This window comes from Ceratotherium simum, chromosome 26, assembly GCF_057802395.1.
Source record: "Ceratotherium simum simum isolate JZ-2026a chromosome 26, ASM5780239v1, whole genome shotgun sequence".
NCBI lineage: Eukaryota > Metazoa > Chordata > Mammalia > Perissodactyla > Rhinocerotidae > Ceratotherium > Ceratotherium simum.
The window spans coordinates 698,654-715,651 of record NC_141925.1 but is presented as its reverse complement, the minus strand read 5'-3'; the positions used below and the strand labels follow the sequence as shown (position 1 = coordinate 715,651).

Below are 16,998 nucleotides of genomic sequence, written 5' to 3'. Positions count from 1 at the left end.
CCAAATTTCTAGGATTTAGCCCATCCTTCCAGAAGGGCAAAAATGAGCCCTGTTTCATGCACAAAGTAACTAAGGGTAAGAGAGGGGCAGGGATGTCCTAAAAGATCACAGGGCAGCACGGACCGACCAGGACTCATGCCCAGGAGAGGAAGGGAGGCTGAGAGAGGGTCACTGACTGAACGGGTTGCGTGAACAGGTCGTGTCAGGCATGGAGCCCCTGGATCCCTGCCTGGTGGAGTTCACACTGGTGTGCGACAATAACCAGTAAACAAAGAACGGTTGTGACAAGCGCTGCGGAGCTGACAGTGAGTGGAGAGGCCCCGTTAGATGCGGTGACCAGGGAGGGCCTCTGAGAAGGTGACACGCAGGCCGAACCCCGAAGGGTGATAAGGAGGCGCGGTCCGGAGGAGAGCGAGCACGGCACGCGCAGCGGCCTCGAGGCAGCACAGCGGGCGGGCGGGAGCCGCCGCGGCGAGAACGTGCCGGCAGAGACGAGGCCGCGGCTTTGGGATTTATTCACAGCGCGGCGGGGATCTCGGGGGGCCTTAGGCTGAAGAGCGGCACCTGGGTGCCGGGCGGGGGTCAGACGGGGGAACGAGGGACCAGGGAGAGCCGTGCGGAGACTGCTCCCGGGGTCCACTCCGAGGAAGGAGGTGGAGACGACTGGCGCGATTCGGGACTCGTTGAGGGATGCCCGGACTTGCTGGTGGACTTGGAGGAGAGATGAACACTGGTATTAGAATACTGCGATAAAAAGACCAACCACCGAGGCGGAGCCGGGAAAGCACCCCCACCCCAGTCCTTGGACCATTCCTTCGCCTCCACCAGCGCAGCTCCCAGATCCGGAACTTTCGTGGTGTGAGCGCCCGCTTCCGGCGAGGGGCTGACAAGAAACGGACCACTTCCGGCGAGGGCCAGGAAAGAGACGAGCTGTTTCCGGCACGGTGCTTCCGGCCCGGCCCGGCCGTGCAATTTTAGGAAATAGTTCGGGTGCTGGCGGAGCGCGAGGCTTCGCCGGGTCCTCAGGCTCTGTTCCCGCCGCCTCCGCTCCCCCGCGCCGCCCTTGACCGCAGGAGTCCGCGCCGCCGGCGTCTCCTCTCTCCCGCCCTGCCAGACCCCTCGGGCTCCTTAAACAGCTCGGTCCTTGAGGTCCCTCTGTGTCCCCCGCGCCCCGCAGCCCTCCGCCCCCTCCCGGAGGCCGACTGTGTGGACGGTGGGGACCACCTCTCTTCCCTGCTGGGACTGAATGACCGAAGGTCCAGCGACCGTCCAGATCTGACCGTTGGGGGCATGGAGAGGTGGCCTGGGCTGGGACTGACCAGGTAAGGTCGTCCCCAGAAGTCAGACATGGGACAGACCAGCCTCAGGGCAGCCACGGCGCCTTCTCACCGCCCGGCCAGGGTGATGGAACTCGCCTATCAGACTGACCACTGAGTAACAGTGGACTGCCCTGGTCTGGCTCACCCAGAGCGACCAGCCCAGGCCTACGCAGTTTTGGGGGACCCAACCAGGGTGAAGGATCTGAACTGACAGTTCCCCCTAGGCTGACCTGGCCAGCCCAATTCACTGACCTCCTGTGCCCACCACCTGTGCAGCCATGGAGAAGATGTCCCGAGTGACCACGGCCCTGGGTGGCAGTGCACTGACGGGCCGCACCATGCACTGCCACCTGGATGCGCCGGCCAATGCCATCAGTGTGTGCCGTGACGCGGCCCAGGTGGTCGTGGCAGGCCGCAGCATTTTCAAGATCTATGCCATTGAGGAGGAGCAGTTTGTGGAGAAGCTGAACCTGCGTGTGGGCCGCAAGCCCTCACTCAACCTGAGCTGCGCCGATGTTGTCTGGCACCAGATGGATGAGAACCTGCTGGCCACAGCGGCCACCAACGGCGTGGTGGTCACGTGGAACCTGGGCCGGCCATCTCGCAACAAGCAGGACCAGCTGTTCACGGAGCACAAGCGCACGGTGAACAAAGTCTGCTTCCACCCCACTGAGGCCCACGTGCTGCTCAGTGGCTCCCAGGACGGCTTCATGAAGTGCTTCGACCTCCGCAGGAAGGACTCTGTCAGCACCTTCTCAGGTGAGGTCCTGGGAGGCAGGTCGGGCAGGTCTGTGTCTCTGCAGGCGGCTGGCCTGTCCAGGCAGGTTGAAAAGTGCCGTGTGCATCAAAGGTCCTCAGCTGTGCTGCCAGACGGCTTCCTGGAGGAGGGGCCAGCCGAGCACTGCAAGAGTGGGTGGGGATCAGCAGGGGAGGAGAGGGGTACCTGGAGTGTGCTTGCAGCTCTGATGCACCTGTGGGGCCAGCAGGAGTCGAGGCTGGGTGTGGGATGAGGGAGAGGGCAGAGCCTGAGCAGACCACAGCCAACCTGGGTGCCCAGGCAGAGGGTTTGTTTCACTGCCTTCTCTTCCCCTGCCTCAGAGCGCCAGGCCACCTCACTGCAGGAAGTCTACCGGGTCCTCAGCCCAGGGAAGCAAAGGAGGCGGGGTTCCTTTCCCAGCAGGCCCAGCTCCCTGTTAGATAGCCTTGAGCTAGCTCTCCCTTGTTCACTTCAATGAAACCAAGTGAAGCACAGGGCCCTCAGAGGCGTGAGAGAATTGGGGGGCCTTTTAAGACAAATCCTGAGCTACCTGTGCTGAGGGAAAGCTGGACACTGCCCTCAAAGGCTCTTGGTGTGGCAGTCCACACGGTTGGGCATGGGCCCTCAAGGCCTCTCTGGTCCTCTGGGGCTGACCCAGCACCTCTAGCTCAAGGTGAAAGACTGGGCAGAGGCTGGGGCACCCGCATCCGTGCCTCCTTGGGCCTCCCTCGGGGGCCTCAGGACCCCCAGGGAGTGTGGACAGATGGCACAGTGAGGCTCCTGTTTGCTCAGTGCTCTGATACTCAGTCCTGAAGCCAAGCCACAGCTTTGCACAACCACTGACATCAGACGCAAAATCTGGGGAAAATCGAGGTCCAGGAGTTTGTGTCAAAAACCATCCAATGCCTGGTATCCAGCTCCCTGGCCCAGGCTGTTGTGTCTGCTCTGTGAGGCCTTTCCTCGCCCCTTCCACCCTACGCAGTCCTTGAGGGTGTCCACTCCACCATCCAGGCCTCCCAGCCTGGGCCACAGGCAGGCATGTGACACCGATCTACAGCCACTCCAAGGCTCCACCTTGGCCGCGCTCCCTCTTGGAGCCCCCTGTGGGGAGGCCCCCTCATCTTCTTCCTCCATTGGTTTCCGGCTCACAGGCCAGTCTGAGAGTGTGCGGGATGTCCAGTTCAGCATCCGGGACTACTTCACCTTCGCCTCCACCTTTGAGAATGGCAATGTGCAGCTCTGGGACATTCGGCGGCCTGACCGCTGTGAGAGAATGTTCACTGCTCACAATGGGCCTGTCTTCTGCTGCGACTGGCACCCCGAGGACAGGTGTGGGGTGGGGTGAGGGCAGGGGCAGCAGGGCGGGATAGGTGGGGCTCCTGGAAGGAAGGGCACTCTCATTGCTTCAAGACCTGTGAGACAGACAGTAGGGAGCCCTCCTACCCCAGGAGAGGACACTGAGGGTTTCATGGGCCTTCTGCAGGGGCTGGCTGGCCACAGGTGGGCGTGACAAGATGGTGAAAGTCTGGGACATGACCACGCACCGCGCCAAGGAGGTGCACTGTGTGCAAACCATTGCCTCAGTGGCCAGAGTCAAATGGCGGCCTGAGTGCCGCCACCACCTGGCCACATGCTCCATGATGGTGGACCACAACATCTACGTGTGGGACGTGCGCCGGCCTTTCGTGCCAGCCGCCATGTTCGAGGAGCACCGAGATGTCACAACAGGCATCGCCTGGCGCCACCCGCATGACTCCTCCTTCCTGCTCTCCGGTTCCAAGGACAGCACGCTGTGCCAGCACCTGTTCCGTGATGCCAGCCAGCCTGTTGAGCGTGCCAACCCTGAGGGCCTCTGCTACGGCCTCTTTGGGGACCTGGCCTTCGCTGCCAAGGAGAGCCTAGTGGCCACTGAGTCGGGGCGCAAGCCCTACGCTGGTGATCGGCGCCACCCCATCTTCTTCAAGCGCAAGCTGGACCCTGCCGAGCCCTTCGCGGGCCTCGCCTCCAGTGCCCTCAGCATCTTTGAGATGGAGCCTGGCAGTGGCAGCATGAGCTGGTTTGTGGACACGGCTGAGCGTTATGCCCTGGCTGGCCGGCCGCTGGCTGAGCTCTGTGACCACAATGCAAAAGTGGCTAGGGAGCTCGGCCGCAACCAGGTAGGTGGGCTGGGGTGAGGGGGCACCCGGGGCCCATGACCTTGGGGCAGGGTCGGGGGCTCCTCCGACTGCTGCACCCAGACCCTGCCCTGAGTTCAGTGCTCAGCTTGGCCATTGCCAGCACTGGCCCTCACCCCAGGAACTGGGTGCCCAGAGCCCCAGAGCTGGCCAGATAGCAGTGCCATCCTTGGGGTGCAGGTCTGGGTGGTCATGGGGCTTGAGCCTCCTCTTGTGGCTCATTCGGACTTCCCAAGGCGTCCAGCCCTGCAGACGTCCACAATGCCTCTCTCATCGTCTCCCTGGGACCACAGGCTTCTTTCCACATTGGCTGCCTCCCACTTTTGCTTCCTTCTGTGCTCCTGCAGGATGAAGGTTGGGGTTTTTGTCTTTCCCATGGGCCTAGGTTTCCCAACCTCGGGCAGGCCAGGACATTGGGTCCCTGAGGCAGCTGAAAGCTGAGGGTTTATGGTTTCATCTGGCAGAGGAGGCCTGTATGGGGCACCAGGGGACCCAGGACCCCTGTGAGTGACTGATGCCCACCCCTAGGTGGCACAGACATGGACCATGTTAAGGATCATCTACTGTAGCCCTGGCCTGGTGCCCACCACCAACCTTAACCACAGCATGGGCAAGGGCAGCTCCTGTGGCTTGCCGCTCATGAACAGGTAGACACCCGGGGCAGGCTCTCCCCAGAGGGTAGGACTGCTGCAGCCACCCACCATCAGCTTTCCCTGCTTCCAGTTTCAACCTGAAGGATATGGCCCCAGGGCTTGGCAGCGAGACCCGGCTGGACCGCAGCAAGGGTGACACACGGAGCGACACAGTGCTGCTCGACTCCTCGGCCACACTCATCACCAACGAGGGTAGGCTGGGGTCAGGCGTGGGTGTTGATGGGAGCGGGGCTGGGCTGTCCCAGAGCCAGTGGCCCCTGGAATGCCCTCCCTCCCTCGCGGGTAGATAACGAGGAGACCGAGGGCAGCGATGTGCCTGCGGACTACCTGCTGGGCGACGTGGAGGGCGAGGAGGACGAGCTGTACTTGCTGGACCCGGAACACGCGCATTGTGAGTGCTTGCGGGGGCGGGGCTGGGGGCGAGGCTGGGGCGGGGCCCAGGCTCAGACCCTGCCTCCCTCGCCCCTGCCTCGCAGCCGAGGAGCCCGAGTACGTGCTGCCCCAGGAGGCCTTCCCGCTGCGCCACGAGATAGTGGACACGCCGCCTGGGCCCGAGCACCTGCAGGACAAGGCCGACTCGCCCCATGTGAGCGGCAGTGAAGCCGATGCGGCCTCCTTGGCACCCGTGGACTCCTCCTTCTCGCTCATCTCCGTCTCGCACGCACTCTACGACAGCCGCTTGCCGCCTGACTTCTTCAGCGCCCTGGTGTGCGACATGCTGCGTTTCTATGCCGAGCAGGGTGACGTGCAGATGGCCGTGTCCGTGCTCATCGTGCTGGGTGAACGCGTGCGCAAGGACATCGACGAGCAGACCCAGGTGGGTGACCGGGTTGGGGGAGGGCCTCCTTGGAGCAGCTGCGCCCCCAGTACCGCCCCTGCGCCGCGCACGCCCGGAGCAGGTGAAAGCCCTCGGTGTGCCGCGACCCTGCCTCCTGCCCCTCCCGCGCCGCAGGAGCACTGGTACACGTCCTACATCGACCTGCTGCAGCGCTTTTGCCTCTGGAACGTGTCCAACCAGGTGGTCAAGCTGAGCACCAGCCGCGCCGTCAGCTGCCTCAACCAGGCCTCCACCACCCTGCACGTCAACTGCAGCCACTGCAAGCGGCCCATGAGCAGCCGCGGCTGGGTCTGCGACCGGTGCCACCGCTGCGCCAGCATGTGCGCCGTCTGCCACCACGTGGTCAAGGGGCTCTTCGTGTGGTGCCAGGGCTGCAGCCACGGCGGCCACCTGCAGCACATCATGAAGTGGCTGGAGGGCAGCTCGCACTGCCCAGCGGGCTGCGGCCACCTGTGCGAGTACTCCTGACGGCAGCCGGCGGGTGGGGCTGGGCGTGTCAACCAATAAAGGACGCGGAGCTGCAGTCTGAGGCCGCCTGTCACCGTCCCGCCGACGGCCGTCCCCGTGCCGGGCCACGCTGGGGGTCAGGGCAGGGTCGCCACGGGAACTAGCAGGAGCCAGTCGCCGCGCTGGATGGGGCCTTCCCCCCGCTTTCCGGAAGTGCCCCCTTCCGGGGCGGGCCCAAGGATGCCGCTTCCGAGAGACGTCTGGGCGCTTGCGTCGTTGCCACGACGACGGAGCTCCCGGCGTGCTTCGCGGCGGAGGGCTCATGGCGACGGGGCTTCGGCGGCGGCTGCTGCTGCTCGTGCTCTGGACGCTGGCGGCTCCGGCCCGGCCCGGCTCCGGGAAGGCGGGCGACGGAGGGTGGTGAGCGGCGTTGGGCGGCCGTGGACGGGAGCGGGGCGCGCTGCGGGGGCGTGCTGACCGGCTGTGCCCGCAGGCAGCGGTGCGGGCCGGGGGTGCCGGCGGCCGTGGCGGAGGAGCAGCGCTGCACGGTGGAACGCCGGGCCGACCTCAGCTATGCCGAGTTCGTGCAGCAGTACGTGTGCCCGCCGCGTCCGGACCCTCTTCCCACTCCCGAGAACCCGCCCCTGAGCTCCTGGAGCCGACGTACCGGGACCTCCCAAGGCCGCCCCCCGTGACCTTCCGGGGCGAACGGGCGGAGGCAGGCCGGACCCGGCCTTGACTTTGCCTTTCCTTCTAGCTATGCCTTCTCCAGACCCGTCGTCCTGCAGGGGCTCACAGACAACTCGGTGAGCGCTCGCGCCCCTCCCGGCCGCCCCTCGCCCTGCTGGGCCTGGCCTGGCCCTTAGGTTTTCTCTCCTCTGTCACAGAAGTTCCGCGCTCTGTGCTCCCGTCAAAGGCTGCTGGCCTCGTTTGGGGACAGCGTGGTCCGGCTGAGCACTGCCAACACATACTCCTACCAGAAAGGTGAGCAGCCTCACCCCACGGCCCAGCTTGCTTGCCAACGTCCTGGAGGCAGCAGCAGCTAGTCCTGGCTGGCCTCTTTCCGCAGTGGATCTCCCTTTCCGGGAGTATGTGGAGCAGCTGCTGCACCCCCAGGACCCCACCTCCCTGGGCAACGGTGAGCCAGACTTCGGCAGCTGTGGGGAGGGTGGGGGCATTTGGGAGTGCCCAGGTGCCAGTATACCTATGTCCTCCTGTGTTCTCTGCTGGTAGACACCCTGTACTTTTTTGGGGACAACAACTTCACGGAGTGGGCATCACTGTTTCGGCACTACTCCCCACCCCCATTCAGGCTGCTGGGCACCACTCCTGCTTACAGCTTTGGGATCGCAGGTGGGTGCTCTGCAAGAGAGGGGACTCAGGGGGCGGCGGGGGGGGGGGGGGGAGTGCAGATTGGGTTTGGTCACCAGCTGCTCATAACTGACCCCACAGGAGCCGGCTCCGGGGTGCCCTTCCACTGGCATGGGCCTGGGTTCTCGGAGGTGATCTACGGCCACAAGGTCAGCACAGGGTCGGAGCTGAGGCTTGGGGCTCACTGACAACATGGACAGTGACCTTGCTGTTCCTGCCTTTAGCGCTGGTTCCTGTACCCCCCTGAGAAGACACCAGAGTTCCACCCCAACAAGACCACGCTAGCCTGGTTCCGGGACACATACCCAGCCCTGGAACCATCTGCGCGGCCCCTGGAGTGCACCATCCAGGCTGGTGAGGTCAGTGGCTGGCAGAAGGGGGCCAGGCTGTATTGGGCTGAGGGCCCCCACCTGACTCCTATGTTCCCCCTCCTATCCCCACCAGGTGCTGTATTTCCCTGACCGATGGTGGCATGCCACACTCAACCTTGACACCAGTGTCTTCATCTCTACCTTCCTCAGCTAGCCAGTGGGCCCATCGCACACCAGCACGTGCCCCTATAGTGCTCACAGATTTTATTACAGGGACAGTGGTGGCAGCGGCAGCCTCAGCCCAGCCCACCCTCACCTGCTGTTTCCAGCCCAGAAAGGGGACGGGGGAGGCTGATGGCCCAGCATCAGAACTGACGGAGAGTGGCATGGGGACACTGGGGCAAGAATTCAGGGACATGAACTCTGTACAGGGGCCAGGGCTACGGCCCCAAGGCCCTCCAGGGCCAGGTTACCGGGCAAAGCGGGGCGAGTGGCCCTTGCACTGGCCCTGCCTCAGTAGTCCTCCACCCAGCCGTTCTCGGAGATGAATGCATCGATGACCTCTTTCATGGCCAGGTTAGGGATGAGCTGCTCCTGGGTCAGGGGGCTCCGGGTCACAGGGTCAAAGTGGCCCACGCGCTGTAGTGACAACAGGGTCAGAAGGTGGTCAGTGGATCCAGGCCCTGCCCCCAACACCCGCTAGTCCTCCCTCACCTGCAGGTGCTCCTCGATGTCCTTGCGGTCGTAAGTGATGCCGCTGGGTGTGATGCAGGGTTCCCGCATCAGCTCAAAGCTGATTTTGCCACAAAGGTAGTCGGGGATGTCTCGCTTCTGCAACACACAGGTCAGGTCAGGGAGCAGGAAGGGGATACTGCTCTGATTCCGGCTACCCACAGGCCCCAGGAAACAGACAGCACACCTTTCTCTTCTCGTCCACCTGGGAGAAGAGCTCATCCATGTCTGCCAAGAACTTGTCCTGTGAAGAAGCGAGCAGCTACGCGTGGGGTAAACACTCCATTTCCCTTCCCCAGGCGCAGACACACACCCAACAGGAACCAGCAGCACCCTCACATTGCATGCATGCACACACAGACCCACACGTGGGCCAGGGCACCCTCACGTGCTTGGCCTCAATGCAGGCCTGCTGGGTCCGGAGATGACCATCGTCTTCATCACCCCTGTGGTTCCGCTGACACTCTTCCAGCTCCCTGGAAGTCGACCAAGGAGCTGGTCAGAGATGGGTCTGGCCAGGAGAGGTCAGAGTGCCTGCCACCCTCGGGCTTATTCAGACCTCATCTCCTGTCTCCTGCTTGCCAGTGTTGGCCTTCAATAAATACTTGTGTTTGTGACTCAGAGTTGATCTCAGAGTGGTGACTTGGGGAGGGTGCCCTGGAGCCTGCCACCACCACAGCCTACCTCTCACGCTCAGCTGTGATGAGCCGCGTGAGGTAGGAGTGCAGCTCGCTCTCCTGGTTGATGCGCCTTTCCTCAATGCTGTTCCAGCGCTTCTTCTTGGCGATGCGCAGGGCACTGGGGATGTCGTCTCCAAAGTTGAGCCGCTGCTCTTTGGCCAAGTTGTAGGCTGGGGAATGGGGGCCTCATGTCACCCTCTGGCCAGTCCACCCCCCTGTTCTCAGGCACCCCCATAACCAGCCAAGCCTGTAGGCCCACCTCGCTGCAGATTGGCAATGGCCTCATCATAGCTCTCCATCTCCAGCTGGCACTGCCCCAAGAAGAAGTGCGCCTTCACAGACTGCCCGTCCAGCTCCAGGGCGCGCCGGCAGTCGGCCAGGGCCTGCTCGTGCTGCTGCATCTTCAGGTAGCAGAGTGCCCGGTTGGTGTAATACACCGCTACCAGGGGATTCCGGGTCTGGGGACCAAGGAAGGGCCAGCCAGCATGAGGGTGTGAGCTCAGCCTGCTCCCTCTATCCCAGCTTGTGGCCCATAGCTGGAATCAAGACACTAGAGATTTCTCAGCCTCAAAGTCCCTGGGTCCTGAGAGTTGGTGGAGATGGAGTGCTGGCCCCGAAGCCTATCTGAGCCCACTCTCTTGACTCCAATAGGTTTTGTAACCGCAAGTTTCCCAGACTTAGGGAGATTCCAGCTTTCGGCCTGCGGTCCTCAAGGGGCAAGGATCCCTGGCCCCCCGCCCGACAGGCATCAAGCACCCTGAAGCTCCCAGCCGCCACAGTTCTCCGGCAACCAGCACCGGCTGGAGAGCCGCGGCCTTGGCCCCTTTGGAACAAGATCATCACTGAGTTCTCAAAGCCCAAACGCCCTCCGGAAGAGCCAAAATCCTCCGAAGGAGCGGCGGGGGCGGCCGGGCAGGGGCTTGCGGGAGGACTCGGAGCCGAAGCCGCGGCCCCGCCCCTCTCCGCCCGGACGCCGGCCCCTCCCCCGGCGCGGGCACACTCACGATGGCGCGACCGTAGCAGGCCGCCGCCTCCGGGTACTTGCGGCCCACGAAGAGCCGGTTGCCCTGCTCCTTGAGCTCCTGCGCACTCGGGCTCTTCTCGGGGCTCCCGCCGCCGGCGCCCAGCCGCGCGCCGCCCTCCTTCTCCTCCTTGCCCTTCATGGCGCCGCGCGGCACGGCCTGGGCTCCGCTCCCAGGCTCCGCGCCCGGCCCGGCCGCCCGCCCGCGATGCGCTCGGGCCCGGTCCACCGATCCGCCACCGGAATTTCCGGGCGCGTGGGGCGGGGCCCGCAGGCCGGACAGACACGCGCGGGCGGGCGGGGCCGCGCGTGCGCCCGACACACTGCGGGGGCGGGGCAGGCCGGCAGAGTGCGTCCCCGGAGACGCAACCCGCGGCGTCGGAAGTCTGCGTGATCGTCGAGGGCGGCCCCAGACGCTCTCAGCCACGCGCGTTTAGGGGTTGTCCTTCCAGAAGCTCGCCCCGACTCTCCCTGATCCCGCCCCCAACTCTCCGAGGCCCCGCCCCCGACTCTCCCAGGCCCCGGCCCAGCGCCCGAACATGGCAGCCGCCCGCGGGTTGTGGGGCTGTGAGGACTCGAATCTCTGGGCCGCCATCCTGGCGCGCCAGGGGGAGGTGCTGCGGGCCCACCCGGACCCCCAGGGGCGGCTGGAAGCCCTGGATCGATGGTAGGCCGGTGGGAGGGGTCGGTAGGGCGGGCGACTCCCGCTGCCCGAACTCCCCGTCACCGTCCTTCCCCAGGTATCGAGTGGAGTTGCCCGCAGCCATCGAGGACCGCGCAGAGAAGCACGTGACACTAGATGACCTAAAGCGGCTGCTAGCGTGGAAGCTGGTGGTGAGGGGCTTCTCACGTGGGGGGCGGGGTCTCGGCGGGCCGTGCCCTCCTCCTGTGGGCGCGTCCTCGCGGCGCGGGACTTGGGCTCCTCCTGGGGGCGGTCCCCGCGGCATGGGGCGTGGCTTCCTCCAGGAGGCGGGTCCTCGCTGTGTGGGCGTGGCCTTCTCCGGGAGGCGGGTCCCCGCGGCGTGGGCGCGGCTTCCTCGGGGGGCGAGTCCCTGCGGCGTGGGGCGCGGCTTCCTCGGGGGCGGAGTCCCCGCGGCGTGGGGCGCGGCTCCCTTGTGGCAGCAGGTCGTCATGGCGTGGTGCGGAGCCTCGCGGGCCGGGGCGCGGCGGGGCGCGGCGGGGGTGGGGGTCCCTGGCGAGGACCACCACCCGTGACCCACAATCTGGCCTGGCCCCAGAGAGGCCGCTTCCGGCCGCGCCTGCAGCACCTCGTGACCTCCAATGCCCCCGAGCTGGTGGTGTAGCGCTCGGCCACCGCCTTCCGCCTGCTGCCGGACCTGCAGGCAGCGGTCAGGTCAGGGAATTGTCACGGAATTGTGCACCCTCCGCGGCGTGGGCCCCGCCACCGCCTCGGGTTAGTTGGGAGAGCTGGGCGCCCCAGCAGGGTCGCGGGCGGGACCTGGCCTGGTAGCGCCCTTGTCTGTAAAAAGGGCAGATGGTCATGTCCATGACACCAGCGGTCACTGGGAATGGCAGCCCCACGCCAAGATTGTCCCAAGAGTGGCAGAGGCTGAGTGCTGGCCCTTCCTATCCGCAGCGGTCCTTGCTGCTGGAGTCCCCGAGGAGGCAGCATTCATGTCCCACGAGGCAGTGGCCGCAGTGCCTGGCCTGCTAGCTCTGCAGTACACTCTCAAGCACTACATGTTGTACCTGGGTCGGGGGCGGGAGTGTGCCACAGCCCTGAGCAGAGGTGAGGACGTCCAGGACCCAGTGAAGGGGCAGTGTGCAAAGCTGTCCAGCAGGGGAGGGAGGCCAGGGCCCCTGGTCCCCAGACTCCTCCTGTTCCTCCCTAGGCAGCACCTCAGGGGTGTGGACCCCTCACCACGTGGAGACAGCACTGTGGACCTGGGTTGTGGGGCAGAAGCTGTGCCCCGACCTGCTGCCCAACCTCGGCCCTGGCCCAGCCACCCCTGAGGGCACTAGGCCAGCCAAGAAGCACAGGACCCAGGCTGATTGAACGTGGCTGTGGCCCAGGGCCTGCTCACCTGCCGCGCATCCTCAGGCCACAGGTCTCTGGTTGGCCAGCTGGCAGAGCAGGAGCCAGCTGCTGTAGGCACTCAGTAAATGCCTGCTGAGCTCTCCCCTGACGGTGAGACCCTCAGCCCTGGCCCAGAACCTCCTACCTCCTACAAACATACCTCATACCAGGTGGAGAGAGCAAGGGGGAGCCCAGGCCGCCTGCATGGAGGGAAGGGCCCTCACGGTCTGCTCAGCAAGTAGGGGGAGGCCAGACCAGCCCCCAGAGCCCTGGTACAGCCACCTGGTGCTGTGTAAAATATTTATTCATTCTCCAAAAAGGCTCAGACCGCAAATCCTGGGTGGGGAGGCTGGGAGGCAGGGTCTCCTCTGGGGCCACCCTTGGGGACCTCCACCACCAGGCCCAGCCCAAGAGTCCTACACCCCCAGGCCTGGGAGGGGGCACCAGGGCTGGTGTAAGGCTCAGCCTGGACTTGGGGCCACAGGGGCCACCCGCCCCACAGGGGAGAAGCAGCAGCCTTGAGACGTACATTCACGGAGGGCGGATGTGCAGGCCCGCCTGGTGGCTGGCCCACACACACCTTCGCCCTGGCCTGTGTAGCTCCAGAAGCCCGTTACGGCGGTGGGGGGATGTGGGCGCCCAGCAGGTCGTAGGCGAAGATGTTCCAGAAGATGGCGAAAAGCAGGAAGGTGCCATAGGCGAGCAGCACCACCCACCAGCCGCACTGGTCTCGCAGGCGCTCCTCGTAGCTGCGCAGGATGGTCAGGCCCATGCTGACTCCCACCACAGCGCCCGCCAGGTGCGCCATGAAGCTGGGCTGCGGGCCCGAGGCAGGCAGTGGCGGGGAGAAGCGCAGCCACACGGCCCGGCCCACCTCGGAGCTCACTGCAGAGGGAAGCAGCAGGTGGGAGGCACCCTGGCCATAGGCTCAGGCCCTCCAGTCCCCCCAGCCCCCTACTCACTGCACACCAGGGCCAGCACCATCCTCAGCAGCTTGTACGGACACCTCATCCCAGCCCAGTTCTGTGGGGTGTGAGACAGAAAGGCCGTGAGGCAGGCCTCGTTTGCCCCTCCCCACACCCTGCCCGTGGTTGCCCCGTTACCATGACGACGTTGGCCAGGTGTGCTGAGCACAGGGCATAGACCCCGCCGGAGCCCCCCACCACAGGGGCCCGCATGTCAGTGATGGAGACGGTCAGGGAGCCTGTGTGAACAAAGGGGGGCCATGAGAGTGAGGCCTGCCAACAAGGTGGCCAGGGGGCACACGCCTGCTCACCTGCCAGCACGCCAGCCAGGTAGAGCAGGCTGATGCGGAGCAGGCCGTGCACCATCTCCAGGGGCACCCCGATCATCAGCTGCAGGAGCGCGTTGAACCCCAGCTGCTCCAACCTGGCCATGTGGGGGCAAACGGGTGCGAGGAGTGAGGTCAGCTGTCGGGCCTCCAGGCCCCAGCCCCATCTAAAGGGGCTGAGCCCTCCTGATTCAATCACAGGGGTACCGGAGGGGCCTCACTCACCCGACGTGCATGAACATGTAGGTGAGGAAGCGCCAGGCCCGGGCGCGGTGGCCGGGGTGGTACACGAGGGGGCTCCTCATGTACTCGGGATGGTAGGTCTGCAGCACCCACTTGTTGAGGCGGGCCCCGTAGCACAGGAACACGACAATCTGGGGGAGATGGGTGTTAGGGCTAGGCAAGCCAGTGACACGGGTGGTTCCCAGGTGGCACGTGGGCAGGCCCACCTGGGCGAGGGTGACCGAGGCCATAAACACCGGGGGTGGGCAACTGCGATGCCGGTAGAAGTACCAGTGGCGGTCCACCTCTCGGGGCAGGATCTCATAGGCCACGTAGCGCACAAACCGCTTGTAGACACCCAGGCCCGGCTCGTCCAGCAGCCCGTCCCGGGGCAGTGCCCGCTGTCCATTGGCGATGGCGTGCTTGAAGCTGCTTGAGCGCTTGCTGCTGATCTGGGGGGCGGGGCCTAAGCGTGGGCCACGGTACTACACCCACAGCCGCCCTGCCCATGTGGCCTGCCCAGCTCCTCACAGGGTATGAGGCCCTGCCCCACGTCCACAGCCCTCCCCAGTGGGAGGCAGGGAGGAGGGGCCGCCTGCCCACCCAACCCCGGCCTTCCAGCACAGCACTTGGCCAGCCAAGGCCTGGGACCCCGCCCCTGCTGCACACCCACCGTGACACTGACCAGGTCTACCAACTCCTGGTAGCAGACCTGACCCCTCTCGTTGCTCTGGGCCAGGGCCACAAGCATGTCCAGCTTGGCCGGGTCCAGGGGCAGCTCATGGCTGTGCACCAGGCCAGTGAAGGTGTCCGCACCGATGAAGCCTGTGTTGTCAGGATCCAGCTGCTGGGGTGAGGAGACCGCCAGCCAAGGCCTGAGGGTGGGCCCAGCCCCCAGACCACAGGGCTGGGCCAGGCCAGCTAGGGGAGGCAGGCTCTGAGCACCCTCAGGCCAGGCCCCTGTGCCCACGTGGTCCCAGGAGCTGCAGGGCTCTAGCGCCCAGGTCTCAGGCCTCCAGCTTCTCCAGCTCTCCAGAGGTCTCCCCACCTTATTTCTGCCCTGACCATGGAAGGATAGAGCTAAGTCTGAGAACAACCGCCCTCCCTTTCATTCCTCCCCAGGCGCCCTGGTCTGGCTTGTCCTCTCCTGGGGTCTCAGGTCGGGGGCAGAGGTCATGCAAGGAGTGGACTTGGAGAAATGGGTACCACACGGGGGCTGGGGTGGGGCTTTCTAGAGCTCCATCCCCCCACCCGCAAGCCTAGGCAACGGCTGAGGGCCCAACAGGGCGGTGCCAGCGCCCTCCCCCCCACCACACACCTGCTCCTGGATAAGCTGCAGCAGCGAGCTCCTGTCCATAGAGCCAGGCTGGGCGAGCTCCTGTCCATAGAGCCAGGCCGGGCCGGGGGCCGGGGTCAGCGGCCGCGGCCGGGAGGGGAGGGGCTTCTCTGCGGAGGACTCCGCTCCGCCCCGGCCCGCCTGCTCCGCCTGCTCTGCTCCGCACAGAGCCACGTCACCGAGCTGCCCGCCCCCACTGCACACACCGCTGCTGCCAGCCCCGCCACTCATGGCCGGAACACGCGCACACCCTGCACACGGATGCGCTCCTGGCAGCAATGGCCTTGGCCAGCATCCCATCCCCCCCGCCCGGCTAAGCACTGCTCGGGAAGAGCTCCCCACTCTGGGCTGTGTGCAGCTGCTTGTCCCGCCAGGACAGTAGCTGGGAAACTAAGTCATGGGGCGGTACCCAAGCCCCTGCCGCACATGCCCCTTTGCCCAGGGCTGCGGCCTCAGAACCGAAGCCACCTCCTCAGGAAGCCTTCTGGGACCACCACACAGCCTGTGACTCCCCAGGCCAGGGCTCCCTTAAGTTGCCTGCTTGCCAGACACGCTCGTCCCTGTCCGTAGTCAGGCAGTAAGAAGGCACCAGCCCCCCACCAGTAGGTGCCAGGCCAACAGGGCAACTAGCAGAGGGGAGAAGGCCTCCTGTGCTGCCCCTGCTCAGAGACCAACCATGGCCCACCCCTGGGGCTGGAGGCCCCTGACCACTCCTGCAGCCACAATGCTAGACAGTGGTGCCTCCAGCCCCAGGAGGGCACTCTGGCCCAAGCAGACCTGTGGACATTAGGGCAGAACTCCCAAGGGACAAGGCTGCAAGTAGGACAGGGATGGGCCCTACTTCCTGGGGAGGGCAAGGAGACCCCAACTACAGAAGTGACAGACTACAGGGATGTGTAGCCATAGCAGCTCCTCCATGGGCCGCTCAGAACCCTGATGCTGTGGAGCCATCACTCCGGGCAGCTGAGCCTCAGGAGAAGACACAGGCTAGAAATAGCATCCTGTCCTGCCCCGAAACAGGCCAGAACCACACCGCCGGGCTGTGGGCCAGGAGCTGGAAGGCTGGTAGGGATGGTGGAGGGACAACTTCAGGGTCCAAACCCAGACCCTTCTGGGTCAGGCCTGAGCATCCCTGGGGGGTAAGCAGCTCCCACAACCTACACATCAGGGCTCCAGGAGGGGCCTTGGTCTGGAAGGCCTGCCTTGCACAGAAAGACTGATGGCAGTTAGGATAACAGGCATTCATCTGGGTGGCTGAGGTCCTCCACCCAGCCACACCGCACGCTGCGTCTGCTCCAGGCCCCAGAACGCACGCCCCATAAGCACCTGGGACAGCAGGTGCTGAAGCCCAAAGCCGAGCCAGGCCCCCTCCTCAGCCCAAGAAGGGTTCTTTGTCCCCTGCCCTCAGGCTGGGGCTCTCTGGCTGTCCTCTGCCCAGTGGGAGGGGCAGAGGCCTCTGGTGGGGAGGTGAGGAAGAACAGGGCAGCTCCCCAGGCCAGGACCACTCTGCACACCAGAAGCAGGACGTGCTGGACCTTGGAGCACCCCAGCCCCACCTCAGAATCCAGACCCTCAGCGCAGCCCAGCCAGGCTGCTGTCTGGGGAGTGGACAGTGCTGCGGGGCACACCTGGCCCCTCCAGCCTCTCACCCTCAGGCCAGCATGAACCTTGATGGATGCAGAGGCTCCCAAGCCCCAGCAGGGCCATAACTGGACCTTACACTGGCCTGAGTGAGGCCTCAGGATGGGGACCCAGGCCCGGATGGGATGCATGGGGGCCAGGAGTGACGTTTCCAGTCCACACCAAAA

At 65.2% G+C, this 16,998-nt stretch overlaps 5 protein-coding genes across 8 annotated transcripts; 3 read left to right on the top strand and 2 right to left on the bottom strand.

The window, feature by feature from the left end:
• Positions 1-1,076: 1,076 nt before the first annotated feature.
• WDR24 (WD repeat domain 24) lies at positions 1,077-6,355 on the top strand. The gene is made up of 8 exons (XM_004438228.3): positions 1,077-2,078; positions 3,228-3,405; positions 3,560-4,232; positions 4,779-4,897; positions 4,974-5,095; positions 5,190-5,294; positions 5,380-5,720; positions 5,856-6,355. The coding sequence occupies exons 1-8, from the start codon at positions 1,598-1,600 to the stop codon at positions 6,207-6,209; spliced, it is 2,373 nt and encodes a 790-aa protein (XP_004438285.1). The 5' UTR covers positions 1,077-1,597; the 3' UTR covers positions 6,210-6,355.
• Positions 6,356-6,357: 2 nt separating this feature from the next.
• JMJD8 (jumonji domain containing 8) lies at positions 6,358-9,223 on the top strand. 2 transcript variants are annotated; one of them, XM_004438296.3, is made up of 9 exons: positions 6,358-6,608; positions 6,682-6,780; positions 6,946-6,994; positions 7,076-7,172; positions 7,258-7,326; positions 7,422-7,541; positions 7,641-7,708; positions 7,784-7,918; positions 8,004-9,223. In XM_004438296.3, the coding sequence occupies exons 1-9, from the start codon at positions 6,511-6,513 to the stop codon at positions 8,082-8,084; spliced, it is 816 nt and encodes a 271-aa protein (XP_004438353.1). In that variant the 5' UTR covers positions 6,358-6,510; the 3' UTR covers positions 8,085-9,223. The 2 variants fall into 2 exon arrangements, with proteins under 2 accessions (XP_004438353.1, XP_087305445.1); XM_087449319.1 differs by lacking the exon at positions 6,682-6,780 and having other exon boundaries at positions 6,425-6,608.
• STUB1 (STIP1 homology and U-box containing protein 1) lies at positions 8,120-10,526 on the bottom strand. The gene is made up of 7 exons (XM_004438229.3): positions 10,287-10,526; positions 9,542-9,740; positions 9,287-9,452; positions 8,991-9,078; positions 8,790-8,846; positions 8,585-8,701; positions 8,120-8,509 (listed from the first exon to the last, which is right to left on the bottom strand). The coding sequence occupies exons 1-7, from the start codon at positions 10,443-10,445 to the stop codon at positions 8,384-8,386; spliced, it is 912 nt and encodes a 303-aa protein (XP_004438286.1). The 5' UTR covers positions 10,446-10,526; the 3' UTR covers positions 8,120-8,383.
• A 131-nt stretch (positions 10,527-10,657) lies between these two features.
• On the top strand, positions 10,658-11,836 carry LOC147913506 (uncharacterized). The gene is made up of 2 exons (XM_087449320.1): positions 10,658-10,970; positions 11,044-11,836. The coding sequence occupies exons 1-2, from the start codon at positions 10,843-10,845 to the stop codon at positions 11,516-11,518; spliced, it is 603 nt and encodes a 200-aa protein (XP_087305446.1). The 5' UTR covers positions 10,658-10,842; the 3' UTR covers positions 11,519-11,836.
• Positions 11,837-12,801: 965 nt separating this feature from the next.
• Positions 12,802-16,933, bottom strand: RHBDL1 (rhomboid like 1). 3 transcript variants are annotated; one of them, XM_014793367.2, is made up of 8 exons: positions 15,173-16,933; positions 14,528-14,701; positions 14,082-14,306; positions 13,858-14,006; positions 13,618-13,730; positions 13,445-13,545; positions 13,304-13,364; positions 12,802-13,226 (listed from the first exon to the last, which is right to left on the bottom strand). In XM_014793367.2, exons 1-8 carry the CDS (start codon positions 15,488-15,490, stop codon positions 12,955-12,957), a joined length of 1,413 nt encoding a protein of 470 aa, XP_014648853.2. In that variant the 5' UTR covers positions 15,491-16,933; the 3' UTR covers positions 12,802-12,954. The 3 variants fall into 3 exon arrangements, with proteins under 3 accessions (XP_014648853.2, XP_004438287.2, XP_087305439.1); XM_004438230.3 differs by having other exon boundaries at positions 14,540-14,701; XM_087449313.1 differs by having other exon boundaries at positions 13,445-13,730; positions 13,858-14,306.
• Positions 16,934-16,998: the final 65 nt, after the last annotated feature.